Raw genomic sequence first — 21690 nt, 5'->3', positions numbered from 1 at the left:
TGCGTCCCAGTTTCTGTTTATTTTTTTTTCTTTTTTTTTTTTTTAAGTATGGAAGCTCAAGTATAAGATGTAGATTTTTTTTAAGCTTTACAAAAAAACAAAATAAAACAAAAAACTCCTTTCGCATTCCATAAAAATTGACAGAAAAGCACCTGGCCAGAAGAGCAGACGGTCAGCAGGCCCCACCCCCGCACCCCCACCCCGTGGTCTCCGTGGGACAGGGTTCAGTCTGTGCAGGACAACGCGGAGAGCCACCCCCTTTCTCCCGGAGCTGTCCCCTGTCCCCCCAGCCCCAACCCCAAGCAACTCCCAAACACACGTGGAATCAGATTTCCAGTTTTTCTTCTCTCTTTCACACACCACAGTTAGTTCATAAAATTTTTTTGTTTTACATTTTTTACACCAATGTAACAAAAAGGTGGGAAGGAAGGGGAGGCGGACTGTATTTTATGCCTATAAATGGGGGGGGGCAGACGGGGAGGTTGGGGCAAACGAAAACACACGGTCTCTGTGGAAATATGGGGCGTTTTGATAGCAAAACGTGGTGGGAAGGAGGCCTCAGAGACGGAGGGTGTTTACTGGGCTTTATTCTTAGGGAGATGGCGCTGTGCGCTCGGCGAAGCCGGTGTTACGTGACCTGGTGGGGGGGCGAGGGAGGGGAGCAGAAGACGAGTTCTCTAAGAAAGGGATCTAAGGAGCGCGTGGCGTGCCCAGGTAGCGCGGAGCCGAGCTCTAACACTGCTGCTTTCTCTTCAAGGCCTCCACCAGGTCGTTCTTAAGAGCTTCCTGCTTTGATTTGTCTGCGAAAGTCTGCACAGACCTGCCAGGGAGGAAAAGAGCTCATCAGTGCGCGAAGCGGGCAGGGGGCGGCGGCGAGGCCCGGGGCGCTGCGGCGCTGGTGCGCGGCTGGCTCCCGCCGCCTCCCTGGGTGACGGGCGGACGCCATCGCGAGCGGCGTCGGAGAGGCGCCGAGGGCCAAGCGCCCGAGATCTGCACCCTCGGCCGCTCGCCGGGCACCACCGGCGGGCACACAGCCCACCCGGACAGGCGCTCACCTCTGCACCGGGCTGGGGGTGGGGGGCCTGGCTGGAGCCACCAGAACCCTAATGCACTCCTCTGGGACACGTCCCAAGGTCAGCCCGAAGCACAAGGTGGCCTCTGGGCTTCCGAGGGCAATGCAGCGAATACCCTCTGGGCTTCAGGGATCCTGCTATCAAGTTCCCTCTCACCACACCCCTGCCCAGCAGAAGCGCCCACTGCTCACCCCCAAGCGCAGGGTGCAGAGGCAGCCCACTCGGCGAACCTGCGGACAGCAGAGCGGACTGGGGTCACGGCCGGGGCGGCGCCTGAACAGCAGGCGCTTTCAGCCTCCAGCCGTGCGGCACCATCAGCTGCGAACTTGGCCGAGAAAATCCCTGGGCCTGGATTTCGAGAGGCAGTCTGGGACTGAGATCGGAGGCCCAGGATTTGCGGGGACACGCAGACGTGTGTGCTTGTGCACGGGGCCTTACGGACTGCTTCCCGCACATTCCTCCTTCCCTCCCACAGCACCCCGGAGGGGCTCTTCCTGGTGTCCCCACTTCACAGACAAGGACGCGGAGGCTCAGGGAAATGACCCTTGACGATGGCCTGAACGGTCACTGTCCAACTGACCCATTATGTCGACCAACCAAGGACTTATTAAACGACTCATGAACTTTCCAACAGCTCTGAAGCAGGGGACAGAAGGGGCGAAGGCTGCCTGGCAGGAAAGCTGTGGACACCAGGCCCCATGGGAACCCCAAGCTCCATGCGCATCGGCCGTGAAGGAGGATGGGAAGGAAGGGCCAAAAAATAATCCTCAACTTCCCCAAATGGGGAAAGTAACATGAAGCAGTAGCCAGGAGAAAAAGAACATCCCACGTTGAGTTCTGGTTACGGAATCCCAGAAAACTCATGGGAAGTGGCCTCCCAGCGCTGAGGGGGGTGCAGACAAGACCATCCCTGTGCCACTAGAAACCCTCCCAACGAGTGCCATCCTTTCTGAACATTTCTGAACACCTGCCCTGGATGGCCCCGGCTCTGCGGTGGCCAAAGGAAGGGTCAGCACCAGCCCTGAAGCCCTTGGCTTCGCTTCTTCGCCAGTTTACCACGTGCTTCTGGAAAAGCCCCCGGTGGAAAGAAGAGGCAGCTCGCACAGCTCTCCCGCCCGCGTGGAAGCTGGCTCTTCCGGGAAGGAGGAGCTGAGCACAGCTGTGCCCGGCTCTCAACCCCCACAAGGGACAAAGGTCCAGAGTTAGAACCACAGTGAGAATCAGGTAAGAGACGATAGAATGGCTTGGAGGTATAAGGACCGAGACACTCACTTAGGGAACAGAGCTTGGAAAGGCCACTGCCAAGCCACGTCAGACCAGTGCCTGAAGTGCTAACTCCGTGCGGGAGGGAGGACGTGTCCCGGACCCCTGGAGTGCCAGCTGCCCACGGCTGCAGGGGGTGCTTATGCCGGAATGCCTCCAGTGGTGGCCACGGGACTGACCGAGGACAGGGATCTGGAAGACTTCAGAACCCCCACTCCCATAAAAGCGGAGGGGCTGGGAAAAAAACTGCACTATTGTGGCTGCCTTAAAAAGGAGGTTTTCTTTTGCTGTGATGGGAAAGTGATGGTCCTGACGTGAGGCCAGATGGACGTGAAGTACCATGAATGTAGAGTAAACCAGCCACCTGGTTCCATAAATGCCCCCCACCCCGGAAATCCTGCTGAGCCTCTTCTGGGTGAGGCCCCCAAGGGGCCAGTCCCTGGGCCTCGGCATAAATCCCTTAGCCCTGGGCTCTACAGCCCTGCCCTGCTGGCTTTCCAAGCACCTTCGATCAAAAACAGCTTCCCTCCCCTCCCGGGATGCCGACGGCTTTCATACGCCTCTGTCTGTGCAAGCTCACGTCGTGGTTCTCGGCTGTTCTCAACAAGCAAGACTATTTCCCTTCCATCAGCGTGAGGCGGTTAAGAGGACGGCTGCAGCGTGTTAGGGACAGAAGGTTATGCGGGTCCAAGCAGCTCTAGCAGCAGCCGCTGGGGGCGGGGATGCAGCAAGCCCGGCCGGGGGGATTTCAGCCCCACTCTGTGCTCTACCCTCGGGCTCGGGGATACGCCCCTTTCAAAAGCCACTTTGAACAGTCCTTTTCCCCAACAGTCCATCTCCCACTGAGAAGGCTCCTGTGGCCTCTGGGATGCTGGGTGGGGAAGTCCGAGGCCCCGGCTGACAGACCGCGGACTCGGAGAGGCTGTCCGGAGGCAGTGGCCACGTGGAAGGCCGGGCACACAGCCCTACGCCGCGGCCGCTCCAAGCGGTGCTGACCAGCGGCTTCTGCTGGAGAGGCAGAGTGAATCCCCAGACCGGGCTTCTTCCAGAGCCAGAGCCAAACCCCCCCTCTGCCCCACACCCAGCCCTGCCAGGAGTGCAAGACACGCACAGCACACACGTGACACGGGTCTGTGTTACACAGGGCCGAGTCGACACGTTAACGTGGCCGCCCACGGCCGTGAGCCGACACACGGGGGTTAGTGGTGGTTTAAAGGACCGCGTGGCCGCAGCCGGTCCGGGGCCAGCGGCGGGGTGGTGAGTCCTGTTTAGCGGGGAGGGTGCCACGCCTCTCAGGCAGGGTACCTGCGTTGGCTTAGTTCTCAGGCCGGATGTGGGTCTGGCGCTGGGTCAGCACCTGGGAAAGCTCCCTCTGCAGCTGCTGAAACTTGGGGTGGTCGGGGATTACGTCAACAGATCTACAGAGAGTGGTCAGAGATGAGTGCAGCGGGGGGAGGGGGGCGACGACACACACCTAGGAGCGGGTGGCCGCCAGAGATGCAGGGACGGCAGTGTCTTCACGGCAGGGAGCTGCGGAGCTGGATGCTGGAGGTTCTCATGACCACCGCCCCCCTGCGGGGAGTGTGCGGAGGCCGGTGCACTGGCCCCAAGTGACCAGAGGATAGCGAGGTTGCCAGAGCGGGGGGACTAAAACCCACCAGGGGCCAGACCGAGCTCCCCACGGGCGGGCAGGAAACTGGAAAGATGGAGATCCAGAGGGGGCTTCTTGCTATTTTAAACTGTAATGAGGAGGAGACTAGAAATCCGTCTCCTGGGGGAATTCACAAGTCAGGGCAGCCCCCCCCGCTGCCCCGGAGAGGCTCCCTGCCTCTGCTTTTGGCCCAAAAGGAGACACTGACACATGGAACGGGGGCTCAGGGCCTGGAGGCTGAGGGTGGAGCACCAGACCTTGGCCTCACCCAGTGGTTGGGCGGACGCTATCCCATCTGACCCGTGCAGCCGGCCTGCCTCCAGGACTGGATGAGGGCCATGGAGAGGAGCCCTTGGCCAGAGGTCGCACAGCCCAGGTGGGTGGCACCTGCATGAGCCCTTCGCTTTCATGGCCACTGCTCATCCCACAGATGCCTCTCCTGCCTCCCCCAAAGGGGCTCTGGCTTCCTGCTCTGTCCCCCGTGGACTTTGAAGACCCAGAGAGCCCTTCTCAGCCTTCATTTGGGCCAATGAACCGCGGGCACGAGATGGGTGGGGAGTGGCAGCTGGGGACCATGGCCATGGCCACCAGAGCCCTGGAGGCCCATCAGAGTAGCCGGGGGCTGCAGGAACGAGGGCACCGATGGCTGTCCAAGTGAGCGTCCCCCAGGAAACAAAAACAGCAAGGGAGCAACCAGCGTCTACGTACGAGGTGTCTGACCTTCCCGAATCTGCACTGACAATGCCATGAGGGGGTACTCTAGCCGGTCGCACCAATGAGGAACCTGAGGCCCAGTGCCTTGTAACTATCCCGCCGCACACCTAGGATTCAAATCCGCATCTTTTGGTTCCAAAGCTTATGCTTTGGGGTACGTTACCTCAGCCCATTGACGATGTCCTTTGTTTTTCCAAAGTAGATCTCATTCAGCGTACTTCTGATTTTATTTTCCATGTCCTGGGAAGGGAGGTCAGTCAGATGGGATGGCAGAGGAGGCCCAAGGCCCACACCCTCCTGCATCCCACCCCTGCAGTCCCTGCGGTGACCACAGGGGGGAGGCGCAGGACCTCGCAAAGAGGAGACACCCCCCCCCCCCTACAATTTGCATTCTGAGCACTTCCCAGGCTTCAGGCACCCACAAGCCAATACTCAGGGACTGGCGGCCAATACTGACCATGATAGGAGCCGGTCTAAACCACATCACCACCCTGCAGTCCCCCCCACCAATTTTGGGCACAATTCTCTGAAGCCGGAGAGCACCACCCCTTCTTCCAGAGACTGGGGCCAAGGGAAGGCAGAGGCAGCTGCAACCTGAGCCCATGGCCTTGTGGGGGTGCTTCCTTTCTGAGCTTAGGCCTCTGCTGGCACTCTGTGGGCTGGGGGAGCAGGCTTCCGGGAGCACGCATTGGGGGGGCGAGAGATGGGGTGGCCTGGGAGCTGAGCCCTGCTTGTATTCCCATCAGGAGGCTCAGAGCACGTGCCCAGGACAAAACCCAAGAAACACGACAAAAGCGATGATGGTGCTGCTGGCTGCCAGGGGGCTGGAAGCAGCCAGGGAGAAGGCCAGCAGGCCGCACCCAGGCCTCAGGGACAGGACCGCACAGGCTGTGGGAGCGACCCCGAGCCCAGAGGCCCACTTACCTCTACCAGGCGCCCGATATTGGCTATGTGCGGGGAGCAGTCACTCACGGTCTCATCTTTCTCCATCTGCAAGATAAGAACATTCCTCCACATCAGTGGGCCGGGCACTCCCTGCGACCGGCAGCCTCTGCCCCCAGCACTGTGGGGTGCGAACGGCCTGTGGCTCCCGCTGCCCGCTGCGCAGCCAGCTGCGGGTGGTACAAGGCCGCCTGTCCAGCAGCGAAACCCACGCACGCAGGGACTGCAGCTTTAGGGCCTCCACAGCTCGGCCAGCAGAGGCCCAGAGGCCCCGAGAGACGGGACTGAGGGTCGGTAGGAGGCGCCTCGCTGCCGGTGCCACAGGCTGTCAGGGCAGAGCCTGGGCCGGAGCCTTCTGACTGCACAGCCTGTGGGGCTGGCCGCCCGGCCGGGGACACCCTGAACAGGAGAAACTGAACCCAGATTCCTACACTGTGACCAAGTGGGGTTTTGGAGCAGGTGGGACCCAACAATCCGAGCCTCGGGCAGGGCCCGTCTGACCCAAGAATCGTAACTATTAAAATTCTGATAAAGTTTTACTGAAAGTATTAAAAAGAAGCAGCGGGTGGGGGGAGGGAGAGGGACAGGATTCCTGACCTGCGCCCTTATGCAGGAGATACGGACCCCCCCACCTCTCCCTCTGCATCAGGCTTATTTCCCCCACGAGATGGTCGATTCCTTAAGGAGGGGTTCCCCTGTCCACACCTTGCGGGGTGCCCGGGACAGCGGTGAGCGCACAAGTGCCCGCTGCCAGGGAACGGAACTGCCGCTGAAATAAAGCACGGACGCTGAAACGGGTCCTCACGAAGACAGGACAGAAAGCTAGGAACGGTAGTATCGAGACAGCCAGAGCTGAGGACTCGAGACGCGTCGAGAAAGCACGGGCGAGGCAGTAGGTGAACGGGCTTCAGGGCGACTGCCCGGGGAGCATGGCGGTGGCTCAGAGGTCAAAGGCTTTGCTGCTGCTTCTCACCGATCTTGACTTCTCTATCAGGGAGAATGGTCGTCAGGCCACGAACGGTAGAAAAGACCCAGTAAAGAGAGAGATGAGGCCCCACAGGGGCGAGCAGATGGCAGGAGAAACCCAAGCCACTTTCAATAACAGGCTCTCAGGGTCGGACAAGTCTGACTCCGTGCAGCAGTCAGCCATCCCTGAGAAGTGGCCGTGTGCTCAGGACGTGCCGGAATGCCCGAGGAAGACAGAGGCTGACCCCACTTTCACGAAACAAGGAAGATGAGAGTCGGAAATGAAACACGGGTCTGACAGTGAGCCGCACAAGTTTTGATGGGACTGTTTACACTCATCTGTTGGCACATCTAAAACCAGCCATCTCTAATCTAGGAAGCCACAGGGGCTCATCGTGAACAAGTTCTGCTGGAACCCCTAGCGTCCTACTCTGATGGGGAGCAGAGAACTCCGCCAGGGGACCACGCGGGCAGGTTCCCACCTAGTGCCCCGCGGCCATGGCTGGGATGCCGGGTTCCTGGAGCGGCCTCTTTGGCCTGCAGGCTTCCTTCCTGGCCCCGAGCCAGCCTGCCTGTGCGGGACTTCAAGGAGGCACAGCCGTGAGCCTTGTCGGCATCCTGGTGTCATGACCGCAGCGAGGGTCCCAACGATCAGAGCCCAGGAACGTGGGTGCCGCGGAGCACGGCCAAGGGCAGAGTCACCCGTTCTACTTAGTCTCTAGGAGAACTCTGTTTTCAACCCAGGGACGGCAGCTCAAGGATGTCATCTGCTCAGATCACAGCACACGTGCTCTTCCCACCTCAGCTGGCTGGGGCAAGCACGAATCACCCTCTCGGACTCAAACACAAATCTCACCGGGCACAGAACGGGAACCAAGACACGGACGGTTCTGAGAGGATCTCAAGCTTGAAGAGAACGTAGCGTCCAGCCACAGGCATTCACACAACGTCACGGGCAGCTCCGGTGCCCAGTGCCCGGTCGGGGCAGCGTTCCCGGCCCCATCCCACGATGGTGTGGCCGCGGCGGGGCTCCGATACTCAGGAGGGTACCGGCCCCTCTGCTCCGCCGGGCCCAGCCACATCTGCAGGGCTGGATTCGGTTTAGGTGCCGGGTTTGAAGAGGCCCATGGGGAGAGCTTGAAAGGTCTGAACATCCTGACCCCAAAAAATGGGCAAGAATGGGGTATGTGCCCTGCCCCCCACACCCTTGAGCCAGCGATCCTGGGGAGTCTTGATCCTCAGAGACTACGCGGGTCCCTACAAAACAGCAGCGAGAGTGCTCCTGAACTCAGCAGTGACAGCTAGTCCCCACCATTTCGGGTTTCCTCGAGAGCTTGTTGGGGGTTCTAGCAGGGGGCGCAGCTACTCGTAGACCCTCGACCGAAGAACGGTCCTCCTCTATCGGGGAAGGTCGTCCTCTTCGACCGAGCGCGCAGCTTCGGGAGGGACGCACATGGAGCCGTGAGGGAGGAAGGGGACACCCGCCTAGCCAGCCAGATCAGCCGCATCAACCCTGGCGATCAATGGGGTGACAGACGTCGCAGCCAGATCACCCTCACATCCCACTTTAGGTTTCCTAAATACCCTGCCTGGAGCCGTCCCACAGTATCAGCTGGAACATCTGCCCTTGCAAGGCGGCCAGAGCGTGCGCGAGCTGGAGAAAAGCTGGGAGCACACCAACACACTTGGACTGGGTGCTCCTCCCCCCATGTGGAAATGGTTCCCGTGCCCAGACGGACGGCAGCTCAGAGAAGCCGCTCTCCCGGGCAGGGAGAAGCCTGGGGGGGGATCTGACCCAGACGAATCCTGTCCTCCCCCAACGAGCAGTCTCCCGCCTCCCCAGCTCAGTGCAGTGGGCAGGCTCTTGGCAACCTCAGGGAAGTGACGAGGCTCTGAGCTCACAGGGGGCCCATTTTAGTTTTCATTTATTTTTTAAAGATTTGAGAGAGAGAGAGAAAGAGAGAGAAACTGCGCGCCCGCACGCACACACCACACAAGTGGGAGGGGCAGAGGGAGAGGGAGAGAATCCTAAGCAGACTGGCTATTCAGCGCTGAGTGCAGAGCCTGACACGGGGCTCGATCCCAAGACCCTGAGATCACCACCTGAACCAAAATCAAGAGTTGGACGCTTAACTGACTCAGCCAACCAGGCGCCCCACCGAGGGCCCCATTTTAAATGAGCACTTGACTGCCCAAAGTGAGGACCAGGCTGTTGGCAAAGGGCTCTGGGCCATCAGGGTAAATAAAGTCACGCCAGCAATCTAACCTCTTGGGTACCATCTTTGTGCTCCAGAATTAAGCTTCCAATGAGCTGAAGTGGTGAAACCGCCCATCGCCCAAAGGTAGAAGAGGTCTGGGGTAGGTGTGGGGGTGGGTAGAGGAAAAAGTGAGGAGGCCTGGTCTCCTCTAGGAGGAGACGGACTCCCTGGGAGGGCATTAGGGGTCCCTAAGCTCATGGCAGGGGATCTGAACCCCAGGGAAGGCCTGGCAGGGACCAGGGAAGGAAGACATGGGCCAGGGTGCAGGCCGAGGCCTTGGCACACACACACGTTTCCACGGCCCCCTTGCCCACACCCCTGCTGACTCCCTCCACACCTGGTCAGGGTCAGCTTGCTGGAAACGCTGACCCACCAAAAATAGGCCTATTTTTGCAATGCGTATATTATTACATCCTTATAAAAGCGGCTGCCAGAGGAGAACATTTTTATGTGCTGTGGCCGCACATGTTCCACAAGGTGGTTCCAACCAAGTCTGGAGTCAGAGCCCAGCCCGCCCGTCCCCACCAAGCACCTCTCTCCTCCTCTCTGTGGCCTGGAGATGGGAAGGACACGGCAAGTGTTTGGAAAGCAGGCCGTCTTCCTCAGAAGGGGGGGTACAGTCTCTCTCGCTGCTCTGCGGCATTTTCCAACAGGCACAGCCCGGGGGCGGGGGGGCGCAGCTGAGGGAAGCCAGCCCCTGCTCTGGAGCTCATCGAGCGTCTTGGCCTGCCTAGGCCTCTACTTCCCAGCCGCTGCCTTCTGCTGAATGAGCTCCACTCGCACGATGCCCAGGACGGGGCCTGGCAGAATGGCAGCTCCATTCCCGGGGATCCTCTGGTCCTGTCCTCCTGGTTACTGACCTGTGCTCCGGGTAAGAGCTGGGCTGGAGGCCAGGACTTAACCTCTGTCAAGTCAGAAAACAGTAGTTGGACAGCCTCTCAAGGAAGGTTCGGTTTGCCCAGTTTAGGGAAATTGTAATGGAGCCTGAAACGACATATATTCTAGAAGACGGAAAAGTCCCCGCTTTATAAGGTTATGTGGTAGTAGCAGAAATAGCTATTATTTATTGAGTGCAGACCAGGAGTCCAAGTGGTTTTTTATTTCTACTCTACAACAACTTCTCCGAATAGGCATTATTAACTTGACAGTGAAAATGCTGAGTTTCGGAGAAGGGAAGTGGACTGTCCAGGTCACCCAGCTGGGAAGGGAGCAGCCTAGGACTGAACCATGTCTGGACAATTTTTTTTTTAAAGATTATTTATTTGTCAGAGAGAGAGAGAGAGAGAGCACGAGCAGGGGGAGAGGCAGGCAGAGGCAGAAGCAGGCTCCCTGCTGAACAAGGAGCCCAGGACCCTGGGATCCTGACCTGAGCTGAAGGCAGTCGCTTAACCGACTGAGCCACCCAGCCGTCCCTGGACAATTCTGATTGTTTTCTTCCATGACACCTCTCCGTTTGCTCACATTCATGCACATACTTCACCAGAAAAATCAAAGACAAACCACAATCCAGACTGGGCTTGGAAATTCTGAACAGTATCCATCCCCGTCTCAGCCCCCTCTGTCCCCCCTCAGGGGCCCCCTCGGATCTCCAGTCCCTTCCTCTCCGGCCTGTCCCTAGAAGCCCCAATGCTGAAGCCTCTCCACCTTCCTCCCTAGTGCAGGCCACCTCCCGGCACACAGGGAGCGGGCTGCAGCTGTGCCTCCCCCAGTAAGAAAGCACTCCCTGAGCCGCAGGCCCCACTCCCCTACATCCGGGAGACGGCTGCGGGCCTCCTCCCCACACTAGAACGTATCCCCTCGCCTGGCCTAAGCGCCAAGCTCAAGTCAAAGAGGATTTCCCTGCCACGACACATGGGCAGGTGGCTCTGCTGGAGTCTGCGTGAAGCTCTGTCACGGGGCGCCTACGTGGGAGAGGGGAGAGGGCTCAGCTTGCAGAGGACCGGCCTAATCCCCCCAACTCGACAAAACATTCCAAAGATTCTAAATATTTAGAATCTGAAAAAAATATCAAACGAACATCTGCAGGGCCCATCCCCGGATCGGAAACCTTGGGTCTCCTTCCAGAGATTTATGGTCTCGTCACTTTCTCACGTCTCCAGCTGTCACGCAGGAGAAGTGACCTCTCAATGCAACTTCCTTTTCAACATGTTGGTACTTGGCTTGCAACACTTGTTACTTGCTCCACAGCCTTCCACTTGGGGCCTAGGTGGCAGTCCGCCAAAGGGCACCTTCCGTCCGCCTCCGCCCCCCGGAAGGACTGTAGGATTTGGCTGTGAGGAGCTCCCGCAAAGACCGCTGCACACCCTTCCTCCCCAGACCCCCAGCTGCATGGATTTGCCAAAACACTTCAGCTACCTGCCTCGCCGTCCGGCCGACATCCCTAAGGGAGACCTTGCGAGGTGGGAGTGGAGGGAAGAAAGGGCCAAAGGGGAGACAATGGGTGAGGGTGCCGAGGGCGTGCAGGCTGGGGCGCACCTGGTCTGAGCCCACGGGGGCACCTCTGCAGCCTGGGTGTCACGACCAGTGGTGACATATGGCTCAATTCCCGGGTCACTGTTAAATTTACCAACAATTTAAAGAAAGCTCTTCACGTCCTGTACTCGCACTCATAGCCACCTCCACCGGGAGAGGAGAGAGCCGAAGGCAAGGCCTCCAGAGCTGGGGAGGGACCCCTGGGGAGAGCCCCAGCCCTTCTCAAGATGGGGCGCGGGGAACAGGAAAGTGGAGGGAGCGTGGAGCCCATGCCCCAAGGAGGGACCCAGGCGGGCCTCTGCGGCGGAGCGCTCCTGATCACGGGCCAGGTCGGCTTGTAGGGTCGGTGTCTGCTGACGCGGGGCCGGTGTGTGTGGCTGTGGTGAGGCCTAGCTTCCAGAGAGCGCGAGCCTGGGTCCGGTCGCTGCGCGCACTGCTTGATGGAGGAGCTCAAATGAGGAAGCCGCCTCCAGAGGATCCCGTGGCTCGCGCGGTGGAGGGTCACCCACGCCTTGCCTGCTCTCCCCAAAATGTCTCCCTCCCTGTCCCCTCCTGCCCTGCCCTCCTCCAGCTCACGCACTACCCTCCTGGCTGCACGCTTGTCCCCTCCAGCTGTCCCAGGCCGCCTCCATCTGGCTCGAGTCACCTCGCTCCTGGAGGACTCTCACAAGCTCCCCGCCCCCCACCAACATGTCCTCCACGGGAGCCCACAGACCCATTTTCTGAAAACAGATCTAATCAGATTGTTCAACTGACTAAACATCTTAGAAGGCTCCCCACCTCTGGTGATAAGCGTGTCTCATGCGGCCAACCTGCTTCCTACAGAAGAATCGACCTTAAAGCCAGATGAAGGAGGCACCCTAGGCCGGGACTGCTGCACTCCCAGGGAGGCCTGTCCCCTCCACGAGGCTCCCCACTCAGGGTGTCTGTGTCTGGGCCTTGGGCCCACTGCCGCTGCGCACACGGCCTGGTGCTGGAGGCGGAGAGGCGCCCACAGGGTGGGGTCCTAGGCGCGGAGCTCAATGCTCCGTGCATTTCCGTGCAAATATTTAGTTACTACTACTGAATGCCAGGCACAGGGGACGGACAAAAAGCAAAAAGATGTAGTGTGCTAGGAAAGAAGCCTAACTTTTCTAGACAGACAAATCTGGGTTTAGACCCTGGCTCGGCCTCCTACTAGATAAATCATCGTGAGGAAATCACTTCAGGGCTCGAACGTCGGTCTCCTCACCGTTACGTGGGAAAGGGAACCCACCCTGCTCACATCTAAGTACGCGGACCGCCCCCGCCCCCCTGCATGTTCACCCTTTATCGTGGGTTTGCTCAGCTTGCCTGGAACCCTTCGTCTCCCATCCGAGACAACCGGACGTCTCTCCGAGGCTCCTCTGGGACACACAGCTCAGCCCGCACTTCCCGTGTGCTCGGAACCCGTGCTTCATCAACGGGGACTTGCACCCCCGCTGCCGCCCTGCCTCTGCTTGCACAGTTACTTACCTTGGAAACCAGCCCAAGCTTTAATGCCCCTCAGATGAGTTATGTGACCGGCTGTGAGGATGACAGAAGCACGAATTTCCCCGTCCAAGCCCAAGAGCACCAGGCCGTCCAAATGGGCCCGCAGCCGCGCCGGGTGTGCTGAGGACGGCCCCTCACCGGCCCGCGTGGCTTGGCAGGACATGTTGCTCGCGGTGAGCCGGACCAGACCCTGTCCGTGGGCTGGCGGCTCTGACCGAAACTACCAGGAAGGCTGGGGATTAAATATCTGTCCGGGTCGCCGTCAACTAGTGGAATTATAAACAGCTGGGAGCGGTAAGTGGTGCAGGAAGCCGTCTCCGGATACAGATTTAGGATTTTCCACCGGTGCCCGGGGCGGGCGGCAGCTTGTGGGGGAGGCGAGCTGTGGGAGAACTCACTGCCTGGGGGCTCGGCTGCCCTCCCTGGCCAGCGGCTCCTGGAGGACAAGGGCCCAGGCCCACGCAGAACAATGGGCTCTGCCCCCGTGATCATCAGCCTTGGCTCCCAGAGGTGTGGGGACAGCCCCGCCCGGGGGGCCAGCGACGGGGACTCCCAAGATCCCTGGTGGCTCCGGGCCGCTCTGACTCGGCGGAGGCAGCGAAGGCTTTGCACAGAGAGTCTAAGGCTCCGATGTGCACCCCAGGTGTGTGGACAAATACCTGCTCCGCACTCTTTCCAAGGCACGCCACGCTTCCGTGACTAGGCTCCAGGCCCACTGAGTCACTAAATACGTCCTTCTCACCATCTATTCCTTTTACCAAATACGACAGGTATCGCAAGTATTCTGAGTTTTTATCTCGTTTACAAAGATATCTGGTCGGGACACCTGGGTGGCTCAGACGGTTAAGCATCTGCCTTTGGCTCAGGTCAGGATCCCAGGGTCCTGGGATTGAGCCCCGCATCGGGCTCCTTGCTCAGCGGGGAGCCTGCTTCTCCCTCTGCTTCAACCCCCACTCATGTGCTGTCTCTCCAACAAATAAATAAAATCTTAAAAATAAAAAGATGTCTGCTGTCAAAAGGAACCCCAGTGAGGTCAGGCACTACTGGCCTGGGGAGGGCTCCCCCTGGCGGACGTTCTCCAGGATGCTGTGCGGGGCCAAGGCGGACTTTGGGGACACCAGGTGTTCAAGGGTCTGTGCTTTCTCCTCCCTTCACACAGAAACACCCCAATGCACGGCACTGGCACCAGGAGAAGACTGTCCCTTGGGATGGGGCTCAGGGTCCTACACACAGATGCTTCAAGTGGCATCTGAAGTGGAAGGTAAGACAAGTCTGCTCTGGGGGAAGCAGCTCCCAGCTCACCTGAGACACACCTGGAGGGGACACCTTGGACATGGGCTGCTAAGAACAATGAAGCAAAAGACTGGTGAGAGGCATGGAGGAGCTGGGACATCCCGATTCGTAAGAAGTACACATACTCGTTCAGATGACCAAAACCCCTTTCTCACGTATACTGGTCTCGGTGCATGGTTCCTGGCTCATGGCTCCCAAAAGCCTTGGAACCTCCTGAGTCACAAGAGGACCATCTTTGGGTGTAACATTTGGCCTCCTGCCCTCAGTTTTTTGTTTTTTAAGATTTTATTTATTTATTTGAGAGAGAAAGACAGCTAGCGAGAGAGGGAACACAAGCAGGGGGAGTGGGAGAGGAAGAAGCAGACTCCCCGCGGAGGAGCCTGATGCGAGGCTCAATCCCAGGACCCCGGGATCACGCCCTGAGCCGAAGGCAGACACTTAATGACTGAGCCACCCAGGCGCCCCTGCCCTCAGTTCCTGAAGTCACTTCAAAGCCACCCAGGTGGCCTGTGGGGTCTTGTTAATCATGAGTCCCTACCCACCACCACTGGGATCATGTTAACAGGGTGATTTTGGAAAGCACTCCTAAATGGGGGCTGGTGGCCCAGGTCTCCCCCCCCCCGATTTCCAGGCAGAGAAGGGGGCTTCAAAGAATGCTTCCAAGTGCCACCATGCTGGGCCCCAAGCCCAACTCCACAAGGACAGAAGCTCCTTTGTTTAAGACCTCACCCGATGTATCCCTTCACTGGGCTGCTGACTCGTATCCTTTGACATCCTCTGTCATACAGCGGCAATCTAAGGAGTCTGTGGGTTTCCTGAGTTTCTGTGAGCCACTCTAGCAAAGTAACTGAACCCCAGAAGATTTGCAGCTACTCGGTCAGAAGCACAGGGGACACCCTGGATTTACGACTGGCATCTGAAGAGGTCCGTGGTGGGAGGGTCAGGGGGCAGTCTTGTGGGACTGAGCCCTTCACCTGTGGGATCCAATGCCATCTTCAGGCAGACAGTGTCGGAGGAAGCTGAACTGTAGGACACCCCGCTAGTGCCCAGAGAACTGTGTGTGGGGGGAGGGGTGCAGAACCCCAAAGAGGAGCACCTGTCGATTATCAATGTGTACAGAAATTACCTGGGAAATGCTGTTACACTTAGATCCCAATTTGGGGGGTCAGGGTAGGGCCAAAGATCTCTGCATGGCCAATGAGCTGTTTGGTGCTGCTGAAGGCCTGGGACGGGGCTGCAGGGAGCAAGGCAGACGCCCTTAGGCTGCCAAGGAAGGAGGCTGGCAGACGTGGCCTGAGGGGCAGTTCGTGGCCAGGTGTGGGAAACAGAGCCCAGTCCCGGCTCCTCCAGCACGAGATGGGCCTCAGCCGCAGCAAGGGGGTGCGCCCCGGTGAGGGTGAGGAGAAAGCAGCCACGGCCACGTCTGCAGCCCCCTGGTCCCACGGAGGCAGGGAGCCGGATGGAAGGGGCAGGTGGGTGTTCAAGCACAGATTACTACAAGGGCATTTCTTTGAAAATGTGAAGCCCAATGCAGATGGTGGATTTAGAGCTGGTCCAACAAGGTCCCCCAAAAGAAAAAGCAGCCTAAGAAACGTGATTATCAGACTGATGCCTCCATCTGAGGAAGTCTCTGGTAGCCCGGCTAGGGGCTCCACAGCCGGGCTTGAGCCAACATGAAGCCACAGAGTCATCTCACTTAGCGTGCAAGTAACTAACCCAAAAGGGACGGCTAACACCTGGACAGATGGAACCAAGAGTCAACACAACTGTCCAGGGAGAAGCGATGAAAGTCAAACTGTGGGGACAGATGGAAAATCTCACCTTAAAGAAGACCGACCGCATGAGAATTGAGAAATCCCTACCCTGCAGGGGGCTCATGGGAAAGAGAGGGGGTGGGGGTGCCAGCCAAAGCCATCCTGGGCACCTGGAGGACGCTGCTACTTGGGACCTTTACTGGAGGCTGATGTGAAAGGAACGGGCGAGCCCCCTCGTTCTGCCAGACTAGAGACGGAGGTGACCTCTCAACTCTTCCAGCGTCGAGATCCTGTGACTAAAGCAGCTTGTTCTTCACGAGGGGAACAAGTGTGCGGAGTTTGAAAGGCGTCCTGCTCGAACCCACACTGAAGGATCCCGGGGCGCCGTGTGGGGCCGGCGCCCAGCAGGACAGCAGGCTCCACCCCGTGCCTGCCGCTGACCCGTCACTGCGAGAAGGCCCGCAAACCCGCTGAGATGCTTAAGGTGGGCACGTCCTCTTCCAGGTCCTCAGCTTTTATTTCGGCCTTTTCTCTCCTTTTTGGAGACGCTGGCTACCATCCCCCAGCAGCCTGCTGCCCACCCCCTGGCTCTGCCGTCACTCCACGTACCGCCCGCCCCCACTTACAAGATAACGCCCGTCAGTTCTCTGCACAAAGCCCCTCTCCACCGGTGCCCAGCGCCTGCCCACGGCACCCCTCCCAGTCCTGGGGAAAGCAGGTGGATTTCACTACAGGGACCCGACCCCTTTTCCACTGATACCACCCCGGCAGTCATATGACTCGCACTCTGGTCAAACCGCTTCATGCCTCTCGGCCTCAGGAAATGATTCTGCGGGGATGCCTGGGTGGCTCAGCTGGCTAAGCGTCTGCCTTTCTGCTCAGGTCATGATCCCAGGGTCCTGGGATCGAGCCCCATGTTGGGCTCCCTGCTCAGGGCGGCGGCGGCGGGGGGGAAGCCTGCTTCTCCCTCTGCCTGCCGTTCCCCCTGCTCATGCGCGTGCTGCTCCCTCTGACAAATAAAACCTTAAAAAAAAAAAAAAAAAAGAAAAAGAGGAAACGATTCTGCGATGGACACAAGTAACTGAGGCCAGGGAGACATTTCTGGGGTTGGAGCAGACCGAATTTTGAAAGAGAAGCTGTTCCCCCAGGACTGCCCGGGGCCAGAAGATGTAAGCCAGAGGCTGCCGGGAGCCCTGCGGTGGAGCTCCCGGAGTCCTGACGTCCCAGGCCCAGTCACACCACATGAAGCCCGAACCTCTCGGTGACACGAACTGCCTTGTTTTCATTTCTGCTTAAAGGCAGGGTTTTACTTCTGGCACTTGCGATCAAGGGTCCTCATGGGGGATCTAAGTCACAAGGACGACATTCCTTCATTTTAAACGTAATCAGGAGTCTGTCCTAAACGTCCCAGAAGCATTTTGATGTAAATACCTTGACCCAAAGATAAAACGTCCAAGATCGAATCTCTGCATCTCCGGCGGGGAGACCCTGTCAGACACAGAGGCCGGCCCCGGACCGCCGTCTGGGGCTGGCACAGGCCACCCTACCTGTCTGGTCAGGCTGCCTCCGAGGTTCATGGTGCCGGAGCCGGATTTGTTGGTCTGCAGCCAGAGCATCACGGTGGAGGTCAGCTTGTAGTGGGCGGTGCGGCCACTGGATTTCTCCTGCGGGATGAGACAGCGGTCAGAACCCCAGCCGTGACCCTGAGCTGCGGAGAGCCTGACGTGGCCCCCGAACTTGGGGTCATTCTCGCATGTCCCTTCCTTAGATGTGGGGCCACGACGCGACCTTGCAAAACCCCGGCCGGTCTCTGAAGGGACCGAATCTGCAGTCGCGGGATCTTTATCGCCCGTGACCACCGCAATCCTGACTTATCTTTATCTAACTGGCTCTGGGGCATTTTTAGGAGTGACCAGGGTTTACACATCATAGCCCCCCAGCGCCCAAGAAACACCTGCCGGGGAGGCGTACCTGCACTTCCACCACGTGGATGGAATCCCAGCAGCCCTTGATCTTCTTTGATCCGTCTCCAGCCTTCTTTATGAGGATCACTCCAGCAAAGCCATGATCCAGATCCCAGAGGTAGACAGATGAGACGCCGCCTTCAAAATACCTGCCGGAAACAGGCGCACGTGCCCATGAGACGTTAAGCCTGTCAGATTACAGATCAGCAGCCCAGGGGTTCCTTCCGCCAAGCTTCATCTGAATGTGTCTGGAATGAAGGACCCTCCCTCCCTGGGATGGTTCCAGAGTTGACTCTTGCACGTGTCCTGAGCACCTGCTGGTTGGGGGAGCGGTCCCAGAAAGATCATGGGCTCGGGAGTCCTAAAGATGAACTGGAGTGTGAGCCCTGCCACTAACTCGAGCTCTGTGGCCTTTGGCAAGCTTACGAAACTTCTCCAGGCTGCAGGTTCCTTCCAGAGGAAGGATCCAGGAAAGTGTGTGACGTGGAATGGATGATCAGTGGGGGTCATTACTACTGAGCAGTCATCACTGTTCGGCATTCCTACCTTTCGGGATGGCTATTTCACAGGGGGAGGGTCCCGAGCCCCCCAAGCCCGGGCTTCGATCGGTCTTTTGGAGCAGCTCCGCCACCCTCCAGCTGGAGACAAAGAGCTGCGCTCCGGGCAGGGCTCCCTACTCAGGTCTGAGTCGATATGGAAAAATTCCTAACTAAGAACAAATGCAACAAAAGGCCAAAGGAGAAAAGGAAATCAGGCCAGGGTCCCCAATCCAAGAGATCCAAGGCGATAGCGTGGCAGAGCCGGGCTGCCGGGGCACAGGCGGGTCACCAGCTGCCGTGTGGGGCCTCCAACTCTGCCGACGACCCCCCGGAACGCTGCAAAACACGCGTCTCTGCGGCCTAGCACGTTCTTTACCAGCCAGTCTGTGGCCTCTCTGACCCCAATTAACCTCGGCATCCACGGTGCGGCAGGCACGCTCTGGGCCCCGCCGGGAGGGCCGGTGTCTGTGTGAGCACGGGCCCCAGCCCCCCATCACCAGCCGGGGCCACACGTCCCCACCCACCAACTCTTTATTAGGTGCTACCAGGTACCAACTGTCTGAACGGGGCTTTCGTTTCATTACAAAGTAGGAACAGTAATACCTACTTTAGAGGACTGTTGAGAGACACAAAAACACAGGAAACTAAATAATCTGACCAAAAACTATCATTGGTTTTAATAACAAAAATAAGTGCTAAAAATAAACACGTCCGTGAATTTTCAAGTACAGCTGTTACATAATAAAAATATACATGGTTAACACTAATATGTAGAGAATGTGGGTGAAGGGTACACAAGAACTCTTTGTACTTTTTGGGGGGTCATTTTACCATACATCTGAAACCATTTCAAACTAAAAAGCTTTGCTACGGAAGTCAGTGGGTGATACACACCAGAGTGTAACAACTGGAGCACAAGGAAGCAGCCTTTCCTCGTGAGAACGACAGCCTCCAGCTGTAGGGTGCCACAGCCCCAGCCCACTGCAGGCCCCTGGGGGCCCCAAGGGTGCACACGAGGTCTGCTACCCTCCCGCTGGGATTCCAGCCTGCCGTGACCACCATATCCTGTCCCTGCCTCTCCGTCCCTGCAGGCTCCACGGTGATTAAGCTGGCCCAGGCGATTCACACCGCTGCCCACCCTCACACCCCTTGTCACCCCGGAGGCAGGGGAGGGCGGGCCAGCCAGGGCTGAGGCAGCAGACGCCGAGGAGCCAGCCCCAGGCAAGTGCAACACAGACCCCGTGTGCGCACACACACACACACACACACACACCTAACTGGGGGAGGGGGGGCGGGACAGAACTCAGTGCTAGCCTAGGTGACCGCCAAGAAACCCGCAACGATGGGCACTCAGACACCCCACTCAGGAAGGCTCCTTCTCTAATGCCAACTCGCTCTCCATAACCCCACTCTCTGGGCGGGGGGGGAGGGGGGAGCAGAAAAGTACTTACTTAGGTCCAGGACCTGCGGCCCCACCTCTTTCTGTAGGGCCACGCTGGAATGCTCCCGGGACAGGTGGAGAACCATTGGCCACCTCTAGACCAGAGCTCCTGCAATGCTGGGGTAAGCTCACATCAGGGGGCTGGGGGAGCCTCTCTGGCCTGTTCTCAGTTCTGGGGATTCCCTCAGCGCACAAGTTCCCTAGGAGTCACACCAGCACCTAGGGAAGAGCAGCCCCGCTAATCCCAGTCCTGCTGGGGATAGAGAGCTGGGTTCTAACATTCGGTTTCCCCTCTGGTCGGCTTGTAGGGAGCGCAGCCCCACATCAAGAGGGAAGAAACAGCTCTAAAAACCGTGGCTTTTCTCGTGCGGGTGTGAAGAAAGGGCCAACCATCCCTTCTTTCCGTTGGCCATTGAGGAGTGAAGGCTTGACGCCCAGCGGTCATTCTCCCCCTTCCGCCCCCCACAGTGTGTGGCCTGATCCCCATGACCGGACAGGGGTGGTGGTCCGGTGCAAGGTCCCGCACGCTGTGTGCTAGGAAAGCAGGGAAAGCGGACCAGGCTGCCCCGGAAGGGAACCGGGAGAGATTCCGGGGGCCTGACAGCCCTTGACGATAACCCCTGGAGACCAGCCCCAAAGGACCAGGCAGCCTACAGTTGATCCCTTCAGTCCCATCCCTTAGGTTGGTTTTCTTCCAGAAAATCAAACAACCACATTCATGTTTCATAAGGTGGAACTGACCGTTTCCACTCCAACGCCCCAGCCGGTGGCCCAGCTCCCACTCCAGGCAGCTTCTCCCTGGCATCCTCCACTTCCTTTGTGGGCCACACTGACCGGGCCCACAGTTCCAAGACGCTGGAGCCAGAGGAGGGCAAAATGCAAACTTAATTCTGACCTCTACATGGGTTGCTCTTCTCTTCTCCAAAATTAAGAAATTCATTGTAAGGATGTTATAAATATAACAGGGAAACTGAAAGATTAGCCCACAGTACCGTATATCAACTTCTCCCATAAATCTGATTTTTCCAAATCCCCTTCCAGTCTTTGTCCAGATGCGTAACTTTCATGTACCGACAGGCACAGCCACGGTGCCGCGTGGAGTCCAGCCTCTGTGCTTGGCACAGAATCCTCAGCGCTTTTCCAGGGAGCCCACGATCTCCGTAATTGTTTTTCATAGCCGAGGTAGCATGCCACTGGGTAGTATCCTGACGGTCGATCGGACTTGTAATAAAGGAATGGCAGCCGAGTCGGAGGCGACGCTGTTGATCTGACTTTGAATCTGTTCCCTCTCCTGTTGTCGGGGTGTTCCTTATCGGGGTAGGCGGACGTGCTCAAACCCGGGCTCTGCAGGCAGGGCCCCAACACCACCACAATTCAACAAGGGCCCTGCATTCCATTCACCAAAAGGCATCTCCAGGGACCGCGGCAGCAGCAAGTCTCAACCTGACGCTCTGAGACAAAGGGAGCGGAGGACTGCGCCATCAGAAAGGGCCGGTTCAGGATCTCCCAGAAACACCAGCCTCTCCAACAAGTGCCGTCAGGACCGTGGTGAGCAGGTTGGTGGTGGGGTGACTGCGGGGCATACAGACAGCCCCCCATTACATGGTTTACGGCTTTGCTCTGCGAGTGAAGCATTAATTAAAGAGGGACCTCAACAAGTTTTTGAAAATTTATTCTTACCTACTGTACTTTGATCATAATGACATGAAACAGGAAAAAAATAATTTTTATGTGGTTCACATTTATGAGTTTTTACATAAAGGCTTTTGTGGGTATTTTAAGAATGTGCTAAAATGTTGTCTGAAACCACATAAAGCCATCTGAGAAGTCACCGGCCAGAACTAACAG

The 21690-nt window shown here is 58.1% G+C and overlaps 1 protein-coding gene across 1 annotated transcript in view; it reads right to left on the bottom strand.

Moving 5' to 3' along the window:
- The window catches only part of CAPZB (capping actin protein of muscle Z-line subunit beta), a 129156-nt gene continuing 107466 nt past the window's right edge, over nt 1–21690 (bottom strand). Inside the window, exons 5-10 of the mRNA XM_045782503.2 lie at nt 17870–18011; nt 17446–17562; nt 5626–5691; nt 4865–4941; nt 3642–3754; nt 1–820 (exon numbers count right to left, since the gene is read on the bottom strand). Of these exons, the coding sequence (XP_045638459.1) occupies nt 3652–3754; nt 4865–4941; nt 5626–5691; nt 17446–17562; nt 17870–18011 (505 nt within the window). The 3' untranslated portion in view covers nt 1–820; nt 3642–3651. The remainder of the gene's footprint in view (nt 821–3641; nt 3755–4864; nt 4942–5625; nt 5692–17445; nt 17563–17869; nt 18012–21690) is intronic.

The sequence above is a fragment of the Ursus americanus genome, chromosome 33, assembly GCF_024610735.1.
Source record: "Ursus americanus isolate L20-20 chromosome 33, mUrsAme1.1.p, whole genome shotgun sequence".
NCBI classification, from domain to species: Eukaryota; Metazoa; Chordata; class Mammalia; order Carnivora; family Ursidae; genus Ursus; species Ursus americanus.
This window is presented reverse-complemented; position numbering and strand designations above follow the sequence as displayed.